Source organism: Dunckerocampus dactyliophorus, chromosome 3 (genome assembly GCF_027744805.1).
Source record: "Dunckerocampus dactyliophorus isolate RoL2022-P2 chromosome 3, RoL_Ddac_1.1, whole genome shotgun sequence".
Classification (NCBI taxonomy): Eukaryota; Metazoa; Chordata; class Actinopteri; order Syngnathiformes; family Syngnathidae; genus Dunckerocampus; species Dunckerocampus dactyliophorus.
The window spans coordinates 22,201,529-22,226,476 of NC_072821.1; the positions used below are offsets into that span (position 1 = coordinate 22,201,529).

The following is a 24,948-nucleotide window of genomic DNA, read 5'->3' on the forward strand; positions in this document are numbered from 1 at the left end:
AGGAAAGCATTAGCGGCTCTGCAGAAAGATGAGAGCATCACCATCTTACCAGCTGATAAGGGCAGATGCACAGTGGTTCTCAACACATTGGACTACGAAGAAAAAATAACAAGTCTAATTAGTGATGCCAACACATATGAGCAACTTAAAAGGGACCCATCCAGTAGGTATAAGAAAGAAATCATACACTGTCTCCAAAAGTTAGAGAAGGAAGAACTAATTGACAGACAGATGTATCATAGGTTATACCCTGGGGAGGCTACACCATGTATCTATGGCCTTCCAAAAATCCACAAGGAAGGGTTTCCCCTCAGACCCATTGTCTGTAGCATTGACTCTACCACGTACAATGTAGCGAAATATGTAAAAACAGTCTTATCCCCATTGGTAGGCAACACTGATCATCATATAGAGAACACAAAAGGGTTTGTGGCGAGCATCAAAGACCTCAGATTGGAGCCAGAGGAAACTTTGGTGTCTTATGATGTGACTTCACTTTTCACATCTGTCCCCACCTCAGCAGCAGTCTCGGTGGTGAGGAAGAGACTGCTCGAGGACTCAACTCTGCATCGGAGAACAAAACTTAGTGCTGACCACATCTGCCAATTACTGGAAATTTGCCTTAACACCACATATTTTCAGTTTAGAGGGAAATTCTACAGACACATTCATGGTTGTGCTATGGGCTCACCAGTCTCACCCATAGTGGCGAATCTGTACATGGAAGAGATGGAGAAACAGGCTCTCACATCCTTCTCAGGGACAAAACCAAGGCACTGGTTTAGATACGTGGATGACACCTTTGTCATAATCAAAAAACAAGAAATTCAGTCTTTCACAGATCACATCAATGCGGTGGACACCAATATCAAATTTACTCGCGAGGACACTAAAGAAAACCAACTAGCCTTCTTAGACTGCAAGGTAATTATAGGAAAGGACAGACAGCTACTTACAGAGGTCTTTAGAAAGGCCACACACACTGACCAATACCTGCTTTTTGAATCAAACCATCCACTACAACATAAACTAGGGGTTATTAGGACCCTCCAACATAGAGCGGAACAAATACCAACTAGTGCTGAGGGAAAGAAAAAGGAGACACAACATGTCCAGAGAGCGCTCTCAACCTGTGGGTACCCACGGTGGGCTTTTAACAAATGTCAAAAGAAGAGAGTAGGGAAAGAAACCCAAAAGCCCACAGAAGCAAAAAGGAGAGGAGTGGTAGTCCCTTATGTAGCGGGGGTCTCCGAAAAACTCCAGAGGATCTTATGGCAACACAAAATTCCTACCTATTTCAAACCAGTAAATACCCTGAGACAAAAATTGGTGCATCCTAAAGACAAGGCTCCAAACCAGAAACAGAGCAATGTGGTCTATTCCATCCACTGTAAAGATGAGGAATGCAAAGAGCACTACATTGGGGAAACTCAGCAAATGCTCCAAAAAAGGCTTTATCAACATCGCAGGGACAATGCTAGTGGTCCTCAATCAGCAGTACATCTACACCTGAAAGCTACCAATCACTCTTTTCAGGACAGCGAGGTTAAGATTTTGGCCAAAGAAAACAGATGGTTTGAAAGAGGAGTAAAGGAAGCTATTTTTGTCAAACAACAGAACCCATCATTGAATCGGAATGGTGGTTTGAGGTTTAATTTGGACCCTGTGTTCAGCAGGTTACTGAGACCAAAACCCACAGCTCTTAGTCTTGCAAATGAGGTGAAGGCAGGGCCGAGCCAGAACAATAGATGCTAACAAGCCAGTATCAGAGTCGTTCATACCCAATTCAGGGAGCGACACTTCCCTTTTATCGTAGGTGTGAATAACAGGATAGGATTATACCACTGCTCCGCCCAGGCTTAGTGTAACGAACCAATAGGAGGAGGGTGTTGGCACACCAATTCCGCCCACTCTTACTGTATTTAAGGCCTAAGCTACCAGCACTTATTAGTTTGCTGACGAAGCTCTTCGGATGAGGAGCGAAACGTCCGACACCTTCTACACAGAAGTACAGATGACGTCTCAAGAAGCCTTTTCCTCGACTACTAAACATGTCGAAACGGTGGCAAAAAACCTTGGAATCTCCTCTGTTACGGAGCGTGAATGGAAGCTAGCGGGGTTTCCTTAGTTTAGCTAGTGCTGCTGTGTATGTGCGCAACTCAGGCTGGATGAGTATATTGGATGAGTATATTTTCCATTGTGTTGTGTTTTACTGCTTTAATGTAAGGACCATTTCACAATGCCCACTGACGACATGCAGGTTCTGAGTGAAAAAAGACAAGAGGTATGTTTATTCTCGCACCCAGCGCTCATAAACTTGCCTAACTCAACACACACAACACATTCCGGCCTTCAAAATAAGAGCGCTCTTTGTCACATTTGTCTAATTGTGTAAAAAAAATAAGGGTGTCATTCACATATGTTGGAATTACATCTGTGACTCCATCTTCCTCAATCACAAGCACGGGCATTACAGTTTGTTGAAGATTTTGTATCAATATGTGCTGAAGCTGACATCCCATTAGAAAACTAGCTAAGCTACATCCATTTCTAAATTACTGGACAACATGGGCCAATGATGTATTGCATCAGTAAATGTAAGGATTTTTGCATTTTACTCACTAACCCAAATAGCACACACTCTATGCTGGTAAAATAAGTGGAAAAGGTAAAAAAAAAAAAAAAAAAATGAATTCTGAAAAAAACAGAATTTGTGAAAAAGTAAAACTTAATACGTAGGTTTTCATTGGGCCCGAAGAGTTTGTTTAAAAAAAAAAAAAAAAGTCAGATATTCTAAATCACTCCACAAATTGATCTATAACCATGTCACATTATTAGTCCTACCATAAAAGTATTTTACAGGCCCATTTTTTCCAGTTTTGTCTTTTATTGGATGGACTTTTATTGGATTAGGGACCTGACTCAGAGGTTTGCTACAAAAGCCAAACAATATTGTTGGCCATGCTGTGTAATAAAAAATTCAGCAGTACTTTTGTTGCATTATTTTTAATGCTTTGAAGAGCTATTTTCATAACCATATTAAATCCCGCAAATTCATGTTTGTAACAAAAGCTTATTATTATTGGAAAAAACAAACAAAAAAAAAACAATCGGTATCGGATCATCAAGACTATATAAAAAAAAAAAAATCTGACCGGATCGGAAGCCAAAAAATGTGGATCGGGACATCCCTAATACGACTCGTTCAAAGGGTGTACAGCGCCTTTGTGACGCATTCTCCTCCGATTTCAGATCAACATTTGCAATAAACACTGCAGTTGTAACATTGATTAGTTCCAGCTTCAATAATGTTCCCAGACTTTTTAGTCTTTTTATTGCTCAAGGCTTTGGGAGAAAGGGAAGAGACTGAGCAGAAGCATAAAGCAAGCTTAAGACTCTCAAATGGGGTACAGCTTTACAAAATTCAAGAAAATTTTCTTTCCTCCAGGGGGAATATGCAAACCCCACACAAATTTGAACCCTATACCGTTTTGCTGTGAGGCACTGATCACTTTAGCAGCACTGAATGTTTTCTATTGGTTTTTTACTAACATTTTACAATCAGTCTCATAATTACACATAACCAGGTGGAGGCGGGCATGAGAGATGCCAAACTGCTCTCACCGTGCTTGTAATTAATTGATGATAAACAATCTTTCCTTTCTCTTTGCCTTCCTCCCCTTTGCTTCTGACATTAAGCTTAGTGATATAATACATACGTTTTGGTTTTATGTGCAGTTAATTATACAGACGCACACACTCACTTTCAAATGAATGTAAATGATCTTCAAGGGATCAGTGTTAATGAAAACTATTATATTTAATTTGACCCATAGCAGGGATTTACTGTCACAGACAAACTTAAGTAATATTGCTTCTTTGCACCTCACCATAAAGAGGATCTAATGTAGGTAATTAACATTACAAATGTATAAAATTGTTGGGTGTCAACCATTGTCAAGGCAGTAGGGGCAGTACTCCAGGACTATCATTGACCATTAAGGTGGGACTCTGCTCTCAGGCCTCTCTCGTATCCCTTTTTCCTTCAAGTGAAGCAGTGTCCCGTGAAATTGGGCACTAAATTATGAGGCTGGTGTACGCTGTGTGAGGGTTTTAAAAACGGTACACCGTTAAAGGTCAGGGAGTGGATCGCAGTCAGCAACAATGTGTTCGTCTGACTTTGGTTTGAGACCCATCCAGCATTGATAAACATGAAGTGTATCCCTTTTACAACCTTCAGGTTGCTTTGGGTTTATCCACATCATCACTGTCAATGTTATAAACTCTGGACCATGACAGTGATGTTGACTATTTTAAAGTAACAGTTATAAATCATGTTTCCTTCCCTTGTTTGTCCCTCTCCTTTTTTCTTTATTCTTAATATAAATAAAAAGGCTCCTATTTCACTAAATTACTATTCGGCTTCCCCTATCTTACTTTGTGCACAGCTTCCGGACTTGATGTCATATACTAAAAAGCATTGTCATCATACGCTCATATACTTCCTCTGTCCAGTTTAAATGTGCCATCCTGGCCCTCACCTCACCTTGTTCGTCTGTGCCCTCCATAAAAGAGGAAAAAACCAATGCTGATGCAGTCTAATGCTCAGTATTATTGATGCTCCAAATCCTATTTAAAAAAAAAAAAAAAAAAAAAATCACGTGTTAAAGTCAGGCCCGGGGGCCAAATCTGGCCTGCAATTTCATCCGGCCCACGGAACTGTTTGGAAAATAGCATTGAGTTGGCCCACCCCATGGACCTTATCAAACAAAGTGCTTACCGCCATCTGCGGAATTAAGCGAATCCTTCAGTATAAACTACTCCTCAAGCATTTTAATTTAAAAGTGAAAACAATATTGTATCTAGTACGGAATTCACATCTATTCTTAATAAGGGTGCCAGGTTCACAGATTCCAGTTCAAACCAGAAAACGTAACCACAAGGGTGCATTATTTTGTATGTTCCAATCCCGGCACTGCTATTTATCCAGTCTGAGAAAATGTCTCATTAGCACTAAGTTTGACCATAATATTATTTTTTTGGGTAGTTTTTGACCAACTACTATATTTTGAGCCTGGATTATTGGGGCATGTCCTGTCATGTTTGCAACTTCAAACAAGCATCTGTGTGTGTGCACTGATGATGCGTATGAATGTGCTTTATTCTTAAAAATTTCAGGATAAAATAATGAGAGATCCAAAATTGGGGGGAGGGATGTAATGTCCAGTTCGGCCCACAACCTAAAGTAGGCTTTGAATTTTGACCCCCTGTGCAATTGAGCTTGACACCCCTGCACCATACAATCCTCTGTTTGAACACACCCAAATATTAAACTCGCACATCCCATATTGAATTGCATGGCAGGTCCAATTGGCTGATCTGCTAGTTTGAGGCATAGCAGGGAGAAAAAGCCATTTGTCAGCAGAAGCCAACATGATGTAGACAAAAATGCATTTTCAGCATTAATGAAATAATACCACAGTTAATGTGTTAGCCACCGGAGCGGAACAGGAGGTCGTCTCAGGGTCAAATTTGGATGCTTGTGGCAGCCCTTGTACTGACGTTCCGCCTTTCCTGGTCATGGTGAATTTAAATTTTCACTGCTACAATTATTAAAGTAATTTAATTATCAAGCCGTTATTGGGCATATCCCATAGTACATTTATTACATGCTCTGAAGTTTATTGTCATCAGTTTGTACCAAAAGGTTTCTGTTCTTTACCAGAATGTTGACGTATGCCCTCTCTTCCTAGGGTTACTTTTTGCTGTTTGAGTCCATGTTGGACTCAGTCCTGGTGGCCCGAGATCTGTATTTGGCTGATGGTGGCTCAGGTAGGGCTTATGTTTTTTCTTTAATCCTTTTCACCCATGATCACAACCGAATGGCCCATTAAGCGATTATAGGTGGATGCTAAAAGTACCTTCATCTAAGTCCAGTGTATTGACAAATATGCATGTCTTTCATGTCTTTACTGACCAGTTATTAATTCTAAGGGTTCACATACATTTTCCACAAGCAGTTTTTTTGGTTGTGTTCAATAAAGACATGAAAGATCAAAGAAATGCTGTGTCATTATTTTAGACACATTTCATTTCAGATGGAGATGAGATGACATTTTATGACAAATTTATTCAGAAAACTATGTAATTCTATCTTTTATTCTGTATTTTCACGATTTTTTTAAATTTGTAATTTAAACATTTATATTGGGTGACAAGTTATCTTACAAATTGAGGACAACCGTAAAAGCAAGGGCGTTCAGTTTCTTTTGCAAGCCTTGTAAATTGCCGATAGAGGGGGGGAGCCATTCAAAATGTCACTCAGGGCGCCACTTTGGGTAGGGCCAGCCGGCTCTGCCCATGATTAATATAATAGGTATCTTATATCAAACTTTGTACTCAACTTCATTTTAAGTGTTTATGATTTAAAACTTATGTTTTCTCAAGTATTGTATGGAATTTGTTTGAATATTTATTTGTTGCAATCTCTAAAACAGGGGTGCTCACACTTTTTCAGCCTGCGAGCTACTTTTAAAATGACCAAGTCCCAAAGATCTACCTCCTACTATAAGCATAAAATATGTATTTACTGTCTTGATAAATACGAGTATACATTGTACATGTACAGACCCTTTCCAAAAAATTAGAATGTCATGGAAAAGTTGTTTAATTTCCATAATTCCATTCAAAAAGTTAAACTTTCATAGATTATAGATTCAGGGCACACAATTTAAACGATTTCAAGTGTTTATTTGTTTATTTTTACGTAATTTGGGCTTCCAGCTCATAAAACCCACGAAAAAAGAAATTCAAAAAATTTGAATACTGTGAAAAAATCACCATTTACTTCTCAGTTTTTGCAGGAAAAAAAAGAAAGAAATTAGGATCACATCAAATCAATCAAAATATGGTACTTTCAAAATGATATGTCAATCTTCAATACTTGGTTGGGAATCCCTTTGCCTTAATCACTGCCACGTGGCATTGAAGCAATCAGCCTGTGGCATTGCCTGGGAGTTATGGAAGCCCAGATTTCCTTGATGCTTGCTGTCAGCTCTTCTTTGTTGTTGGGTCTGGTGCCCCTCATTTTCCTCTTGAGAATACCCCATAGATTCTCAATGGGGTTTAGGTCCGGTGAGTTGGCTGGCCAGTCAAGCACTGTGATGGCATGGGCATCAAACCAGGTTTTGGTGCTTCTGGCGGTATGGGCAGGGGCCAGGTCCTGCTGGAAGATTAAAATCTGCATCTCCATACAGATCCTCAGCAGAAGGAATCATGAAGTCCTCTAAAACATTCTGGTAGACTGTTGCGGTGACCTTGGATTTAAGAAAGCAGAGTTTACCAACACCTGCACCGGACATTGCACCCCAAATCATGACGGACTGTGGATATTTCACACTGGACCTCAGGCAGCTTGGGTTCTGTTCCTCACCCGTCTTCCTCCAAACCCTTGGACCTTGATTCCCAAATGAAAGGCACACTTTACTTTCATCAGAAAAGAGGACCTTGGACCACTGGCCAACAGTCCAGTCCTTCTTCTCCTTGGCCCAGTGGAGACGCTTCCTACGTTGGCTCAGGTTCAGAAGTGGCTTGACCCGAGGAACCCGACAGTTGTAGCCCATCTCCCGGATGCGTCTGAATGTGGTGGTTTTTGAAGCTGTGACTCCCGCCTCATTCCACTCTTTCTGGATCTCTGCCAGATTCTTGAATCTTCCCTGTTTGATAATCCACTGAAGCCCACGGTCATCTCTTTTGCTGGTGCATCTTCTCCTGCCACATTTTGCCCTTCCTCTAAACTTTCCATTGATATGCTTGGACACAGCACTCTGTGAACAACCAGCCCCCTTAGCTATGAACTTTTGTGGCTTACCCATCCTATGGAGGGTATCAATGATGGTCTTCTGGCCAGTTGTCATGTCTGCAGTCTTCCCCATATTGAACCCAACTGAGACAATTGAACCAAACTGAAGCAATTTAATGACACCTGGGGAAGTCTGTGCAGGTGATTTGAGTTTAGGAGATGATTAGTGTGTGACACTCAGTTTAAAACATTCATGCCCTGCAAAATTTGGGCTGATTTCTTCACAGTATTCTAATTTTTGGAATTCCTGTTTTCGTGGGTTTTATGAGCTGGAAGCCCAAATTATGTAAAAATAAACAAATAAATACTTGAAATCGTTTAAATTGTGGGCCTTGAATCTATAATCTATGAAAGTTTAACTTTTTGAATGGAATTATGGAAATTAAACAACTTTTCCATGACATTCTAATTTTTTGGAAAGGTCTGTATATCGGGGTGTATGCAATTTTTCAGCATGCAACCTATAAGTCAACATATAGAGCGTTCCCTCTTTAAACGCGGGTGATAGGTTCCCAAAATAGACAGCAATAAGTGAAATCCGCGAAGTAGCCAACTTCATTTGTTTTGCAATGATTATATATGCTTTTAGGCTGTAAAACCCATCACCATACACTTTTCTCAGATGGGCATTAACATTTTAGCACATTTCTCTCTTGTTTAAACACTCTCAAAGAAGTTCAAACTTATGTTTGAATTTTAATGATCAACCTACAGGTAGGACCCAAGAAATTAAATCACTCACATGTATTTTTTTCCTCCTGTGACCGTGTCTTTTCGTCCTGGCACCGTTGCGCTGTACAAGCATTTTTGTATCTTTGTTAAAACATATTGCTGCAGTCCTTCAAACCGAAGATTCATTTACAAGCAAGCAAGCTAGCCATGACACAGGAGACAAGCAGGGCGGCACGAAGGAGATTGATTGACAATGGTTTACAGCCAATCAGGACACAGAAAACGATGGACGCTGCAGACAGATGAGCGAGAGGAGACACTGAACTTCCCACAATGCAATAGTTCTTAAACGGCCAGGCCGGTAACAGCGTTCATACACTGTAATTTAAAAAACAAAAAAGCACCAAAAAATATACTGCGAAAGGTGAACCACGGTAGAGCGAAGGGACACTGTGTATATGTATATATATGTGTGTGTGTGTGTGTATATATAACACGCACAGCCCTCAAAAATTCACTTTTTTCTACATAACTAGCTGCTACAAGCGAACGGATAACTTTTGTTATAGATATAGGCACCTTACCGCAGCGTTAGTTTATCCATAATCGGAATAATAAAGATGAAAGTTGTATCTCTGTGTGTAGTTTGAGAAGTGACTTCACCATTGCCGCGAGGGAGGAAGAGCGAATTGTTGCCAAATTTCCACAGAATTTAAGTTGATACCTTTTAACGTCCGTTCGGGTAACACATTTTTCGGTTGACATAAAAAATTAGGGCAATTTTTTTTTTTTCTATAATAAACGGCAAACATGTCTATTGGTTCTAGAACACTGATATTTAGTTTGATATATTTGTTACATTTTTGCAAATTGTGGTTGCAGCAGAATGTGTTTATTTTGTGTTCTTTTGTTAATTGATGGTTTTGTGGGGTTGTCCAACAAGCCTCATTAAAAGTGTTAAATGTTCAGTTGTCCATTAATTTATAATTTGTAATTGTTTTCTGCACGTAAAACTATAATTCTTGTCTGTAAAATGTGTTTTGTGTTAACATTTTTGGCTGCCTGGAACGGATTAATTGGATTTACATTATTTTCTATGAGAAAATTTGCTTTGGTTAGAGTCCGTTCTGGTCAGTCATCAGACCTTCTGGTACGGATTAATGGACATTAACTAAGGCACCACTGTCTAGCAGCTTATTCTAGATTTGAGCAAGAAAGGCCACTCAACACTCGTGGAAATGCACTCGTGCATGACTTGTACACATTATTGTCCCACCCACTAATCAGGGTGAAGCTAAATGGAGTTGCAACAAACAGCTGAAGGGGGCCATTTTAATCCTCTCGGAACCCTCGTATAACAGCCATCAGTACATCCACTCATGGCTGGTCTAATAACATGTGAAACCAGTGAGCAGGAACATAAAATGAATGTGTTAGTGCTTGAATTATGTGCTAGCATTTTATCATACTATTTTGGGCATTACACTAAGGTCTATCTGCTGAAGGAAAAACTGGACCGCCAGATGATTAATTATGACTTGTGACGGAACTGCTCTTGAAGCTGCTATCTACAACCATCTCATTGCACAACTGCTTCTTAATCTTATATATGGTTAAGCTTGATCACCCTTGTTTTAGTGTACAGTACGTAAAGAACATTTGTGTTGGTGTGTATTCTGTATCTCTTTGGTCATCCTTTCCTGATTCGGTTTAAAGCTCATCTCAAATGTGACCCAACTGGGAAAGTGTTCCACTACACTACTTTTACTGACTTCTTGAGACATGAGGAGGTGGAGGTCTCACGCACGCACGCATGCACACACGTGCAAGCACCATGCACATTTAGAAAGCCAGGATGACAGTACATATAAAGATTTGTGAACTGAGTAGTGCAGTAGATGGCAGGTCAGAGGATGGCCATATGGCTTGTCAAGAGCTTTTAACCCTGACATTCTATTTGCAACCATCACTGCTGGAGGTAGGCAAGACATGGTTGGGTTGAAGAACTTGACTGGACCTGACCTCAACCTCGAAGATTGTGACCTATACCCCCTCTTGTTCAACATCAATGACTTCTGACCACACACACATTTGATTGATTATAGCAAAAATCCTTGCTGCTTCACAATCTAATAAAGATTTTCCAGAAGCGTGGCCACTAATGTAGATGTCAAATACAGTAGCTTCCCACTCTTTGCAGGGGTTACATACCTTGCCTGCCAGGGAATGGTGAAAGTCTGCGAGTAATCAATAAACCCAACAATGTCTATTTTTAATACGATGTCCTAGCCTTCTTAACCCTCCTGCTAGCTTGACGTTCACTTAATTCGGATCAACATTTGATAATAAAAGTGATTAGATTAGATTTAGCTCCAGAACCAGAACTTCAATTGTCATTGTTAGCTAGCGACAGACGCTAACAAGCTAAATGCTAAACACACAGTCCAGGTTTAAAGGCTCCCTGACAAGATTCATCAACTTTGCTTAAACGTGTTATATATTATGTATTGTTTGCTCATGGTTTCCGCTAGGATTTTCTGAAGCTGTGGTGGTGGGCTGCATGGGACTGCCACCGCTGTGTCGAGCTTTTTTTAATTATGACAAATAACAATGTTTATAACTTATTTATTTATTAACTTATTCAACGTTTTTCAACAACCAGCAAAACATGAACCGAGAAAATTTAGCAAAGTTGCTCAGAGTACTTAAAGCGGGAGTCTAAAATGTTGAGTCTCTTTTTGTTCCCTCGTTCAATAGTACGATGTGAGTAGTACAAAAGTACATTTTCTACTATTTGACACAAACCTAAATTTAATTTGATGCCTGTTTGAGTAAAACTACATGGGAAATGAATAGTTCAGTAATGTATTCATCCATCAATCCATTTTCTATGCCGCTTCTCCTCATTCGGGTTGCGGGGGCATGCTGGAGCCTATCCCAGCTGGCTTCGGGCGACAGCCAATCGCAGGGCACATAGAGACAAACAACCATTCACACTTACATTCATACCAATGGACAATTTAGAGTCGCCAATTAACCTAACATGCATGTTTTTGGAATGTGGGAGGGAAAACCCATGCACGCACGGGGAGAACATGCAAACTACACACAGAAATGGCCAAGGGAGAATCGAGCCCAGGTCTTCCCGATCTCCAGACTGTGACTGTGTGGCCAACATCTAACCACTAGACCACCGTGCGGCCCGTAATGTATTCAAAATAACACAATTAACAAAATAAAATTGAAATATTTTTGTTATTTTGTTATAGAAATCTGTCATTTATAAACAATATAAATTGAGAGTCTAGGGTTATCATAGCACAGGTGTATACAACTAGCAGCACTATTAAAGCTACTTTGACAAACAAAGTAGAGGTGAACTATTTTATGTGACTGCCAACATTTAATTGTACTTTACTTTCAAAGATGGGCAGGATGAGAACCCTGAACGGACAGATATTCTGGTAACGACCAATGGAAATAAACTGAGTGCACTCTGTAGATGTGGAAAGGTCTGCAAAAACACGACAGGCCTGAAGATACACCAGACCAAGATGGGCTGCACGAGAAAGTTAATGGGACAGTGTCTGGACATGATACAGCACCTGGTGAGACGGACGAGGAGCTAGGCCCGGACAGACCCCACAGCGCCCAGACCCTCCAAGCACCACAAGCTATATCCCAACGCATCAAAACATCGTCGGGTTTTGTGGCCCGCCGCCAACAAAGAGTCAGAGTGGCGTCAGTTTGATGCTGATGTTGATACGCCCCCCCTGAAGGAACATATAAGCGAAATGTGGACCAGAGGCTGAGGACAACGAGCAGCTTCATAATGAACATCGCCTCAGGCAGGTTTGGCATCAAGGAACAACGTGCCACCAAGACGACTACTGCAGCACCGGTTCCAAACCAGCGTGAAGCAAAAATCACCCAACTCAGACAAGAACTAAAAAAACGTAAGAGCCAGTATAAGAAAGCAGGTGAGCAAGACAGGGCGGCCCTTGCAGAGCTTTGAGTTGTGGTGCAGGACAGGCGAGCTACTCTTCGGCGGGCTGATTGGCACAAAAAGAAGGGAAAGGAGAGGGCCTGCAAGCGAAGTGCCTTCATTGCCAATCCATTTGGGTTCACTAAAGATTGCTAGGAGAGAAACGCAGTGGTCAACTCATATGTCTAGAGGAGGATATCAAGTCGCTACCTCACCTATAGCGACGGCATGAGAAAGCAAGATCTTGGCTACTGGGCTACTCTTATATCGCCACCTGAACCCAGCATCCTGTTTAACATCAACGAACCCTCCCTCAAGGAAGTCAAAGAGGCCATCAAGTGTGCCAGAGACTCAACACCAGGCCCCAGTGGAGTACCATATAAGGTCTTCAAGAACTGCCCCAGGCTTTTGGAGCGTCTTTGGAAGATCTACAGAAGCATCTGGAGGAAAGGGACTATCTCAGCAGTGGAAATACGCAGAGGGTGTGTGGATTCCCAAAGAGGAGAATGCTAGCAGCATAGAGCATCCATCTATCCATCCATTTCCTATGCCGTTTATCCTCATTAGGGTCACCGGGGAATGTTGAAGCCTATCCTACCTGACTTTGGGCGAGAGGCGGGGTACACCCTGGACTGGTCGCCAGCCAGTTGCACGGCACATATAGATAACCATTCACACTCACATTCATAACTATGGACAATTTACATAGGGCATTACCGGATGCACAATATCTGCGTCCCTCTTTGCATTGGCTATGAATATGCTCGTGAAGTCGGGGAAGTTGAGTACAGAGGTCCATTGTGCAGATCTGGAACCCAGCAACCCCCAATTAGAGCATTTATGGACGATTTGACTGTATCCACAACATCAGTGCCCGGTTGCAGGCGGCTCCTCCAAGGGCTTGAGCAACTTATTAGTGTCAGAAAAGCTAGTGAAAAGCCTGCACGTCAAGTACCACTGATGACCTCGAAAAGTGGGTCTCGGCTGGGGACAAGCCTGGGCTCCCTGGAAAGTTTAAGGCCTGGATATACCAGCATGGCATCCTGCCTCGTCTCCTCTGGCCATTGCTAGTCTATGAAGTCCCGATCACCACTGTGGAAGGCTTTGAAAGGAAAAGTAGCCAGTTCCTGCGCAGGTGGCTCGGCCTGCCATTTATTTTAAGCAGCATTGCACTCCTCGGGCATAACACCAAGCTGCAGCTTCCGTTCAGCAGTCTAGCAGAGGAGTTGAAGGTCACCCGAGCCAGAGGAGTCCTGCTCTACAGAGATTCCACTGCCCCAAAGGTCGCCTCAGCAGATGTGGAGGTCAGAACAGGATGGAAGTGGCGCGACCAGGAAGATGTGGAACGGGTGGAGGCATGGTTGGACACAGTATCTTGGTGGGCACAGTGGCTACTGGGCAGGCCGGGCTGGGTAGCAATTTAAAACATAGCTATAGTAAAGCCAGTAGAAGGGAGAGGCGGAAGCTGATCCAGGAGGAGGTACGTGCTGAAGTGGAGGAAGCTTGCTTTAGCAGAATGGTGGGCATGTCCAAACGGGGCTTGGGAGTATGCTGCTGGCTGTAAGATCACTTGGCCAGAAATTTGGAAGATGCAGCCATACCACTTCAAGTTTGTGGTCCAGTCAGTGTGTGACGTTCTCCCAAGCCTCGCCAACCTGTTCACCTGGTGCCTGGTGGACTCACCTGCTTGCCAACTCTGCCAGAGGAAGGGATCATTTGAACGACATGACCAGGTGCTGCGAGCATTAGCAGACGCCATCTGCACAGGAATTAACATCTCCTCAAGTGTACCATCTTCTTTGTTTGAGCAGGTGAGAAGCTCCAGCCCTCAAAGAAGACCACCCAGGGTGGTTTGCTGGCAACAGCAAAGGACTGGCAACTGCTTGTGGACCTTGGCAAACAGTTGAGATTCCTAACACTCAGGCCGCACATGGTGTTGATGTCCAGGGAAAGCAAGCAGGTGGTGCTACTGGAGCTAAGGAAGATCCCTTAGGAAGATCGGATAGAGGAAGCCATGGAGAGGAAGAAGGCCAAGTGTGCTGAAAAGGTTTCTGACTGTTGGAGCAAAGGGTGGAGAGCCCACTGTGAAACCATTGAAGTGGGTTGAAGGGGCTTTGCAGGCCAGTTTCTATATTGAGTCCTCGGACTCCCAGGAATCTAAGGGCTGCACAGGTAAAGGGCTGTGAAAAAAATAATGAAAGCTGCTGAAAAGGCTTCACGGTTGCTCTGGTTGAGGAGGGCTGCGTGGCGTAGTGCACTACCTGGACACAAGTCGGGACGTGATCACTCCCGCCTGGGTCACCCGGGTGAGGGATGTAAGACCCGAAAAAAGCACGTGACTGATGTGTCCAGGTTGCACCAAAAGGTATATCTTAATACTACTAAGTAGGGATGTAAATCTCTTTGTGATAGACGATTCGATTCAAATCTAGATACACGGGTTCCGATACGATCCAGAAACATTTATTTATTTATTTTTTTAAACAGAACGATCAATTCTACGGCTAATGTTTGTTGATGTAGACATTAATCTTACATTATAAAATAAAGATGACAATTGTATGAAAGTGGCATGCTTACAGTATTTTCTGTGTAAAAGAGCACATCATATCCCCAAGTATGCTGTAACGCACAGAAAAACATGTCAAATGTATATTGTTTAGACACAGACCAAAAAAGAAAACTTCCTTCTTCGTGATGGGATCAATACTTGACATTCTATATTTTATGTCTATATATTTATGCCTGTTAAATTTGGATTTGCAACATTTAAGTTTCAACATGTCTGAATGTTGCTTGATATGGAAGCGGAGCCACCAAACTAAGTCTGGTTGTATACTGTTTGCAATTACAATAAGCATCCATCCATCCTTCCATCTATGTAAAATATAACAGTGAAAAACACAAATCTGAACCTTTTGTCCAATTAATAATACAAAATAAATAAATAGTGCAAAGCCCCTTAAATAATGACACATCTCTTCCAAGCACAGACGAGTAGAAATAGAAGTATGATGAAAATGCTGTTTTAGCTCGAAAAAGTAAACAATACCATACTCAAAATGTCATAATGATAATCGTACAACATTTCAGACTGAGCACAGTGTTTTCATCACTCCGGGCTCAACATTTCAAATTAATGAAGTTACAAAGCTGAAAAGTTCCCATACTCGCCTCTGTTAGTCTGACTGCTCAAACAATGATAACTATTGCAACATCAATAGGGTAAAACTAACCTGTTTCACGACACTCTCAACCTAGATCACACTCATTAGTGGGTGAACAATCAAACTCTTGGGGAATTCTGCTTGTGCCCTCCTTGAAATTAATCCAAAGACATTCTGTGTTTTAGCTAGCTGGCTGACTGGCCAGTACTAGCTAGTTAGCTAGTGGGCGGCGCTAGCAGCTAACGGCCGGCGCTAGCAATTAGCGTCCGGCATTAGCAATTAACGTGCGGCGCTAGCTAGGGGCCGGCGCGTTTTGCCGGCAGCCCATGCATAGTTTATAAGACACTGTCAACCGATAGCTTCTATCACCATACCCGGTGCATGTCTCCTCAATCGAATAATCCAAAATTTGTGGCCGATTCTTTATCGGCTAATTGGAGTCAGTCGCTCCTCAAACTGTTTATTCGGTCGCATCAGTTTATCATTCACATGCCTAGTACGAAGTACATCTCCACTCCACCAAGTATTATGATAACAAGAGAGCAAGATTAATTGACACTTTGAAAAGTACATTAGCATGAACGTGATCACCACTTCTAGCTCGCCCGTGGGACAAAACGAGCTAGCTAGGTACTGCCAGAGAGGCAGTGCAAAATGGGTCAAGACGCCAGAAAGTTTAATGAGATTGAACACGCTGCATAGATAGGCTTTGCATGTGACAAGCTGTCGTCAATTGACTACACATTTATACTGTATAAGGAATAATAAGGAACAAAGTGAACATCAACACAAGACGCGTACTTTTTTATGGTCACACATGAGCAAGTGCCGAAACGGCAGACAGGCAATTCCGGTGCATTGTAATGGTAATGGTTTAGTTTTATTTGAACATGCATACAATGGAATACATCATACAATATAATACAATTCACAGTTCCATATGTCCAAAAGGAGTAGGAAGAACCAAAGCTTATTTAATCCTACCACCCATGCGTTTCACAATCTGTTGCATTACATTTATTCACTTCCTATATTTCATATGTGATCTTTTTAATACATAGAAAAGTGATAAGGAGATGTAACAATATGGTAATATAATTGTCAAGGCTTTTCCACAATCATAATAAATAAATAATCATATATAATAATAAATATTACAAATAAATAAATAAATACAAATAAACATAACATATGTTCAAGACTCTTCTGCCTTGTATTTTGCAAACATCAACTGCTTGTATTGTTTCTTGAAATCGCTCATCTTGGTGCTTTGTTTGAGTTCCTTACTCAATCCGTTCCATAATTTAATTCCACATACTGAAATGCTGTGGGTTTTTAGCATTGTTCTCTCGTATAAGTGTTTTAAGTTTAGTTTTTCCCAGAGATCATGTTTGTCCTCTCTTGTAGAAAAGTATTGTATGACAGTTTTGGGTAGCAGGTTACTGTTTGCTTTATGCATAATTTTAGCTGTTTGAAAATTGACTAAATCAGCAAATTTTAATATTTGATTTTAGAAATAAAGGATTTGTATGTTCTCCACACGCTGCATTATGAATTATCCTAGCTTTTACATGTTACAATTACATGTAGTGGAAACCCTGTACTTGTATTGTTCGAGAAGCCTTTGTTTACTCTGCTTTCGCTGAGAGGTGTCACCCCGATGACGTCACTTCCGAAAATGAGGCTGAACTGTGAGAGCTGGATCATCATGGCGGGTGCCATGAACTATAAATGTAATTTTTGTGAATATACCATTCGCTTTCAAAAATCGAACAATGTAGAGCATAATTACAAACAATATACAGTGGTGTGAAAAAGTGTTTGCCCCGTTCCTGATTTCTTATTTTTTTTTTGCATGTTTGTCACACTTAAATGTTTCAGATCGTCAAACAAATTTAAGTCAGTCAACGACATTAGTCAACGACAACACAATGGAAAACAAAATGCAGTTTTTAAATGAAACTTTTTATCATTAAGGGAGAAAAAAAATCAAAACCTACATGGCCCTGTGTGAAAAAGTGATTGCCCCCAAAAACCAAATACCGTAACTGGTTGGGCCACCCTTAGCAGCAACAACTGCAATGAAACATTTGTGATAACTAGTAATGAGTATCTTTCAGCACTGTGGAGGAATTTTGGCCCACTCATCTTTTCAGAATTGTTGTAATTCAGCCATATTGGAGGGTTTTCCAGCATGAAGCGCCCCTTTTTAAGGTCATACCACAGCATCTCAATCGGATTCAGGTCAGGACTTTGACTTGGCCACTCCAAAGTCTTCATTTTGTTTTCCTTCAGCCATTCAGAGGTGGACTTGCTGGTGTGTTTTAGATCATTTACCCCTTTTAGATCATTGTCCTGTTACAGAACCCTCGTTGGTTTCAACTTGAGGTCACGAACAGATGGCTGGACATTCTCCTTCAAGATTTTTTTAGTAGACAGCAGAATTCATGGTTCCATTTATCACAGCAAGTCTTCCAGGTCCTGAAGCAGCAAAACAGTGTAGGAAAAAAATAAATTTACTGACTGGGTAAATCGTTATTACTAGTAGATTCCAGAATAACTGTTTGCCTTGATGTTTGATTGAATTATATTTGAGTGTCTTAAAATAAGTACAGTATAGGTTTAACTGTTTAATCAATTAGTCTAATAACTTAGTGAATGATTACAAGTATATAAATAATGCTTTATTAAATATTTAGCGGAGTAGGTAAAGATCTGTTTAAGTGTGTCAAAGGTTAAACAGACAGAATGTAGACAAAACTACCTTGACATAGGCTGAGGAAAAGTATGTTTTGTTTATGTCAACAACTACAGTAAGTCTTAGCGGGACAGCAAAGGAGCCGGTTATCATCTGCTGGCGTCACAACCTTCGTCAAGGAATTCAGGAGAAAGTTATCTTTGGATGGACTGGCGCCAGTTGACTGAGCAAACAAGTGTAAAAATAACTATGGGACGATCGGGGGGGACTCTCTTTCATTTTCACCCAGAAAATGGGTACATGTGAAATCAAACGGGGTTTAGGTACCAGTAGACTGTGGAAAGTATCCTGTCTGATTTATTTTTCAATTATTATGTCTGACTAATTCTTCAATACATTTGGAAAATATCTAATTAGTCGTGAGAGTCTTTCTTCCTTCTCATAACTGGAGATTAAAAAACACGCAAGGAGGAGGTGAAATTGACTTGATTAATTTTCCAAAGTGGTCCTTTGACTTTTAGGAGGTTGTGGAGAATTTCATCTCCAACAACAGCCCCGGACGATCACACTACCACCGCCGTATTGTACTATTGGTATGATGTTCTTTTTCTGAAATGCTGCGTTACTTGAATGGGACACACATCTTCCAAAAAGTTGTCTCGCCAGACCAAGTACTTTCCCAAAGGTCTTTGGGATCATCAAGATGTTTTCTGGCAAAATTGAGACCAGCCTTAATGTTCTTTTTGTTCAGCAGTGGTTTTCGTCTTGGAACTCTGCCATGCAGGCCGTTTTTGTCCAGTGTCTTTCTTATGGTGGAGTCATGAACACTGACCTTAACTGAGGCAAGTGAGGCCTGCAGTTCTTTGGATGTTGTTGTGTTTGATTATCTGAAACATTTAAGTGTGACAAACATGCAAAAAAATGAAGAAATCAGGAAGGAGGCAAACGCTTTTTCACACCGCTGTATAACATATTTAAACAGAGTTGATGAGTCATGTCGGGCCCTTTTAGCCCTAAATACGCCTATCACGCTTACTTCACACAGTTAAAGTATAAGATGTATAGGTGCTCAACACTAATGAATGATAATGTAAATGATCAATGAACAGATGGAATCAGAGTCACGGTTTAGACAGTCGCATCACACAACGATGGTGCGGACATGGACCGCCGAACAAAGTGCAACATCTCAACGCTTGACGAACAAACATGATCAGCTGCACATTTTACTTGTATTATCACATATTTATTACTTATTACCGACCGAGGGTGAATGATGTGTTTTCAGTAGAAAATGTCCTATTTTTGGGGAACAAAAAATGGGGGAAAAAAACCCCAAAATGTGGCTAAAAATCTGTGTATTTGCTGGGCTGTGAATGCTCCACCGTAACTGTATACACTGTAACTGTACAATGTCACTTTATATGAACAGACAATATAAAGAGCTTAAGCTAAGCTTTAGTATGTTGAGCTTTGGCCTTTCATTTAGTAATGCACAATTCCTCAGTTTCATAAATGTCTGTCTTTTAGTTTAGTGCAAGACCCCTCCCATCAGTGTTACTTCTATAATAGTGTGTAAGCTATATTCGAAACTGGTTGCAGCAAATTCCCCATTTCCCCCACCGAGTTGATTTCCCCTTCATCCTTAAATGTAAGGATTTTATACAGCATGCCTTGCGCAGCACAGTGTCCTGGGAAAAGGGATCTGGTTTTGCCCCACAAACCCTCCCACACAATCTACTTTTTCACAGCCGACCAATGAGGGGGATCGAGAGAGCATGTGCAGGGGGGGCATGACAAACGGGTTGAGAGCAGCGAGTCGAGAAGGACGCAGATGTCAAAGCCATGAATCTGGGGACACCCGTGTGCCCCCTTTCTCTTCATCTTCCCTCCCTCTCCATTCACACTGTAGTAACCCCTCTTTCGAGCGTTCAACTTTTTGTCTCCATTTCTCTTAGCCAAGCATGTCTAAATTCTGTCAAATCAGCAACACCTCCGACCTGGCATGCATGACTACTCTCTAGCTTCAGTAATAAGTAAAATGAAGTGATGTTTCTTTGTATGGAAGTGTGCAAACACCATCATTAGGTATGGTGACACTCACATGGTCACGAGCAGGCATTGGCTAATAATGAGGCCATGAGATGCCCATCACTGAGCTGTCACCATCCATTCTCACAATTTATGTACCGATCCATTGAAGGTTGTGTGAGACCGAGTAGCAACCCATATGTCTGGCAAAATAAATAGAACATACCCATGGAAAGAGAGATGTTTTGAAAATGATAGAAAGCTTTAGTCTTTTGTAGATTGAAGCCTGGAGCCAAGGTTGTTGCTTTTTTTTTGGTAATTTATTTTTTTCTTTCTATAAAACTCTTTATAACCCCCTTTGGAGGGCCACAGAAAATACATTTGATGGCTTGCAAGAATAAAAACACACATTTAGGCATCTAAACTATTTATACTGTATAATAACACTCCAATCACCAGAGGATTTTTTACACAGGCATTTTGTCAAAATTCAAATACAGTGGAATGTCCAACAAACACATCAGATAAAAAAAAAAAATGTTCCAGAGCCCAGACCACATTTTACAACTAAACAGCGTTTTGAGTAACAATTGTAATTACAAGCAAACACTGACCATTCAGAAGTTAATTTGCTAAAAACAATCAAATGTTCTTAAAACACGAACATCGCAGCATTCATCCAATATTCAGTACTCCTTCCTGTCAAACTTCACAAACAGATTACTCATGCACGACACCAGCCACAATCTCCAAATCATATTTGGATATTGAATTTTTAAAAAATTGGTCATTGTACTGGTGGTACACGGCTTTGCAGGCTGCTAGGTCATCCCAGCTATCTTGGAGTTTTCTCCAAGTCGCATCTACATAATCCACCCTGCTTGACTGTTGTACCGTAATTTGTGGTATATAAACCGCACCCACTAAATTTAGAGGAAAAACCTGATTTATTCTTATATAAGCCGCACGGGTGTATCAGCCGCACATATCCACGTCGTAAAGTGGCATATTGGGGCGCGCACGAGTCTGTGAGCTCTTTATTTGACAGGAGCTAATCATAAGCTTTGAATAAACTCACGAAGAGCTTGTCAACGCATTGGAAATTGCAGGAGGCCGTTATTCAATGTAACAGTCTGACTCACGGGTTCATTTTACAAACAACATGAAAGAAACTACACTCAAACATTATGCCTCAGAAATATAGGAACATGTAAAATGAGATATTTAGTGCACCGAAAGACATTACACAGATTTTTTTCAACTTCATACAAGAGAACACGTCATCAATAGGGTGAAACTAACCTGTCTCACGACAGTCCAATCCCAGCTCACATTCCCTATTACTGGGTGAACAATCCAACGCTTACTGAATCCGTGTCAGAATTGAACAGCGTCCTAATTCCGTTAAAACATCGTCTCTCTCTCTTTTGGTGAGCTGTGTCCTTCCATGGCAGTAGTCCTACACAAAGCAGCCATGTTTCCTTGTCTTGACAGCCAAATCCTTTGCCTTCCATCCATCCATCTATCTTCTATGCTGCTTATCCTCAAATACATTTCTGTGTGTGTTTTGTATCATGGAAGTAATCACTACTGGGTTCACTGCAAATGTGCACAACGCGTCTACATTCCGCTACAGTGGGTGGCGGTATGCACCTAAACATTAGTTGCGATCCGCCATAAACAAGAAGAGGAAGAACATCAGCGGTTATGAGTGTACGCCTGTTTGTCTACGTAAATTGCATAACGTTTACATAGGGTCACTTGTGAAATTGACATGGATTGATACTTCATTCATCTCCAAGAGAGCAACGCAGCATTTTCAAGAGATTCAAGAGAGTTTTATTGTCATGTGCATAGTAAAACAGCAGTTATACCATGCAATGAAAATCTTATCCTGTTCATTCTCCCAAGAAAAGAAAGAAAACACAAGAAAGAATAAGAACATAAGAAACATACACACATAAACATATATACCAATAAATTAAGCAACAACAACAGAAGAGACATTAATACAAGTAAATAATGCAAATAAATAAATAAAGTGCTATGAGTGTGTGCGTGTGTTGCGTGCGGCGTGTGCGAGTGCTTCGTTGAGGAGCCTGATGGCCTGTGGGTAAAAGCTGTTTGCCAGCCTTGTGGTCCTGGACTTCAAACTCCTGTAGCGTCTGCCTGACGGTAGGAGTGTGAATAATGAGTGTTGTGGATGTGTGCTGTCCTTGATGAGGTTGTGTGTTCTGCGTAGGACTCTAGATTTATAAATGTCTTGCAGTGAGGGGAGGGCTGCCCCAACAATGTTCTGTGAGGTCTTGATCACCCGCTGGAGTGCCTTCCTATCACGTGTTGTACAGTTACCGTACCAAACAGTGATGGAGGCGGTAAGGACACTTTCGATAGTGCATCTGTAGAAGCAACTCAGGATTGTGGTGGGCATGCCAAATTTCCTCAGTCTTCTCAGGAAGTACAGTCTCCTTTGGGACTTCTTCATAATTTGTTGGGTGTTGTGAGACCAGGTGAGGTCCTCGCTGATGTGTGTGCCAAGGAACTTGAAGGTTTTCACCCTCTCCACCTCAGTCTCACCAATAAACAGGGGTCTATGCGGCTCCTTTTCCCTTGTTCTTGGGTCGATGATCATCTCTTTAGTCTTATCTGTATTGAGAAGGAGATTGTTATCACGACACCAAGCTATGAGGTCCTCTACCTCTCTTCTGTATGATGTTTCAACACCACCAGTGATCAGTCCGATGACTGTAGTGTCATCCGCAAATTTAATGATGCTGGTGTTGTTCTGGGAGGCCACGCAATCGTAGGTGAAGAGTGTGTAGAGGAGTGGACTCAGCACACACCCCTGTGGGGTCCCAGTGCTCACAATTCTTGAGCTGGATGTGCGATTGTGGACTCTGACTGACTGGGGTCTGCCTGTGAGAAAGTTAAACACCCAGTTACAGAGGGAGGGAGACAGGCCAAGTGTGAGGAGCTTATTTGTGAGTTTGTGGGGGCTGACTGTATTAAAAGCAGAGCTAATAACATTTTATGTTTTGTTTTATATTTTATATGTACGGCATATTTAATATATCCGTATTTCTGTTTAATTACGTCAGCGGATATGACGTGTATGTCTGTGGCGCTACGTACGTTATCATACGTAAGGTTGACCTAGGGTCACTTGTGAAATTGCTGGATATTACCCATTGAGTCATTATAGAGCGTGGATCCCTGTGTGGATTCTCCTGGATCCAGGTACGTCTCCGCTTTTATCTTACATTTCCTTTTTGTTTCCATTCATCATAAGAGGCTTTGCAGTCTTGGTGGTATATTTATGGTGTTTTTTGAATAGTTCCAAATCCAAAAATGTCTTACATTTGGTGATAGAATAAACTGTGATTGATGTTGCTCAATCAAGTATATGCAACGACAGCAACAGGGTTAGCAAATGCAGAGAATGATGGCTTCTTGGCATGTTTTGGTTGCTTCCTGAACTTTTTTTTTTGCCCTTATGATGGACTATCTTAGTTATAGCATTTTCAGAATTACATATTTAAACGATTAGTAGTAGCTCTGAAGTATAGGAGATGCGGGAGTTGTTTTTTTTTTACCGACTGAGGGTGAATGTGAATTTCTGCAAAAAGAAAATCCTAATTTTGGAGAAATAAGATGAACATTTTTTTTTTTAACCAAAAATCTGTAAATTTGTGGGGATGAGAATACTGAATCATGACTCTGTGGGTATCCGCTGTAGCTGTGAAATACTGTAATGTCACATAGGCTATATCTCTCCTTTTGCCTCTTGTAGGATGTGTACTTGTTATTTGGCTTTAATGTACAAGTTTTAATGGTATACTGGCTTTTCAATCATCTGATGCATTGCCATGAATGATAATGCTGATTGATGTTGGCTCAAATCAACATATCCCCACAAGCAAGGCTGTTTTCATTTAGATTCATCCAGTACATGTTATTTTGATAATGTAACAGTAAAACCTTTTTTGTGTAAGTGTTTTGGCCCTAGGCCCTTGACTTGGCTAATGGTGGTTCACAGTAGGGTTGCCAACATCGAAGCCCCAACCTCATCATCCAGCAGGGTAACCATTCCAATGTATCTTAATATTCAGATGTGAAAACACATTAAAAGTCATGTTTTATACATCTTAAAGATTTAACTGCTTCTCTATAAATAGACATTGTGATGTAATGCCAAGATTTAACAACGTTTACAGTATAAAGTTTGTAAGTAGGACAAAAACCAGGACATGTTTTGATTAGGTGATAGATTCAGTCATTACTTTTGCTTCAGGAAATTGATGGAAAGCACCACGCCCACAGGACTTTAAGGCATTCTGTAATGAAACGTATTGAGTGCTTTGGATAGCTTACATTTAGGCGACATGAAACATGCCTTTTCTTTGGGCAAGGATGCTCAAACTTTTTCCACCAAGGGCGGCATACAGAAAAATCAAACAGGGTCAAACAAGACGTGTGCATATTAATCGTGTGTCAAAAAAAATAGTGGGGTTAAAGGGAATTTCCTCTCATTATT

The 24,948-nt window shown here is 41.1% G+C and overlaps 1 protein-coding gene across 3 annotated transcripts in view; it reads left to right on the plus strand.

Annotated features, from left to right (window-relative positions):
* The window catches only part of prmt3 (protein arginine methyltransferase 3), a 91,264-nt gene that overhangs the window by 33,966 nt on the left and 32,350 nt on the right, over nucleotides 1-24,948 (plus strand). For all 3 annotated transcript variants that reach the window (XM_054770110.1, XM_054770112.1, XM_054770111.1), the window contains exon 11: nucleotides 5,754-5,832. In XM_054770110.1, the coding sequence (XP_054626085.1) occupies nucleotides 5,754-5,832 (79 nt within the window). The remainder of the gene's footprint in view (nucleotides 1-5,753; nucleotides 5,833-24,948) is intronic.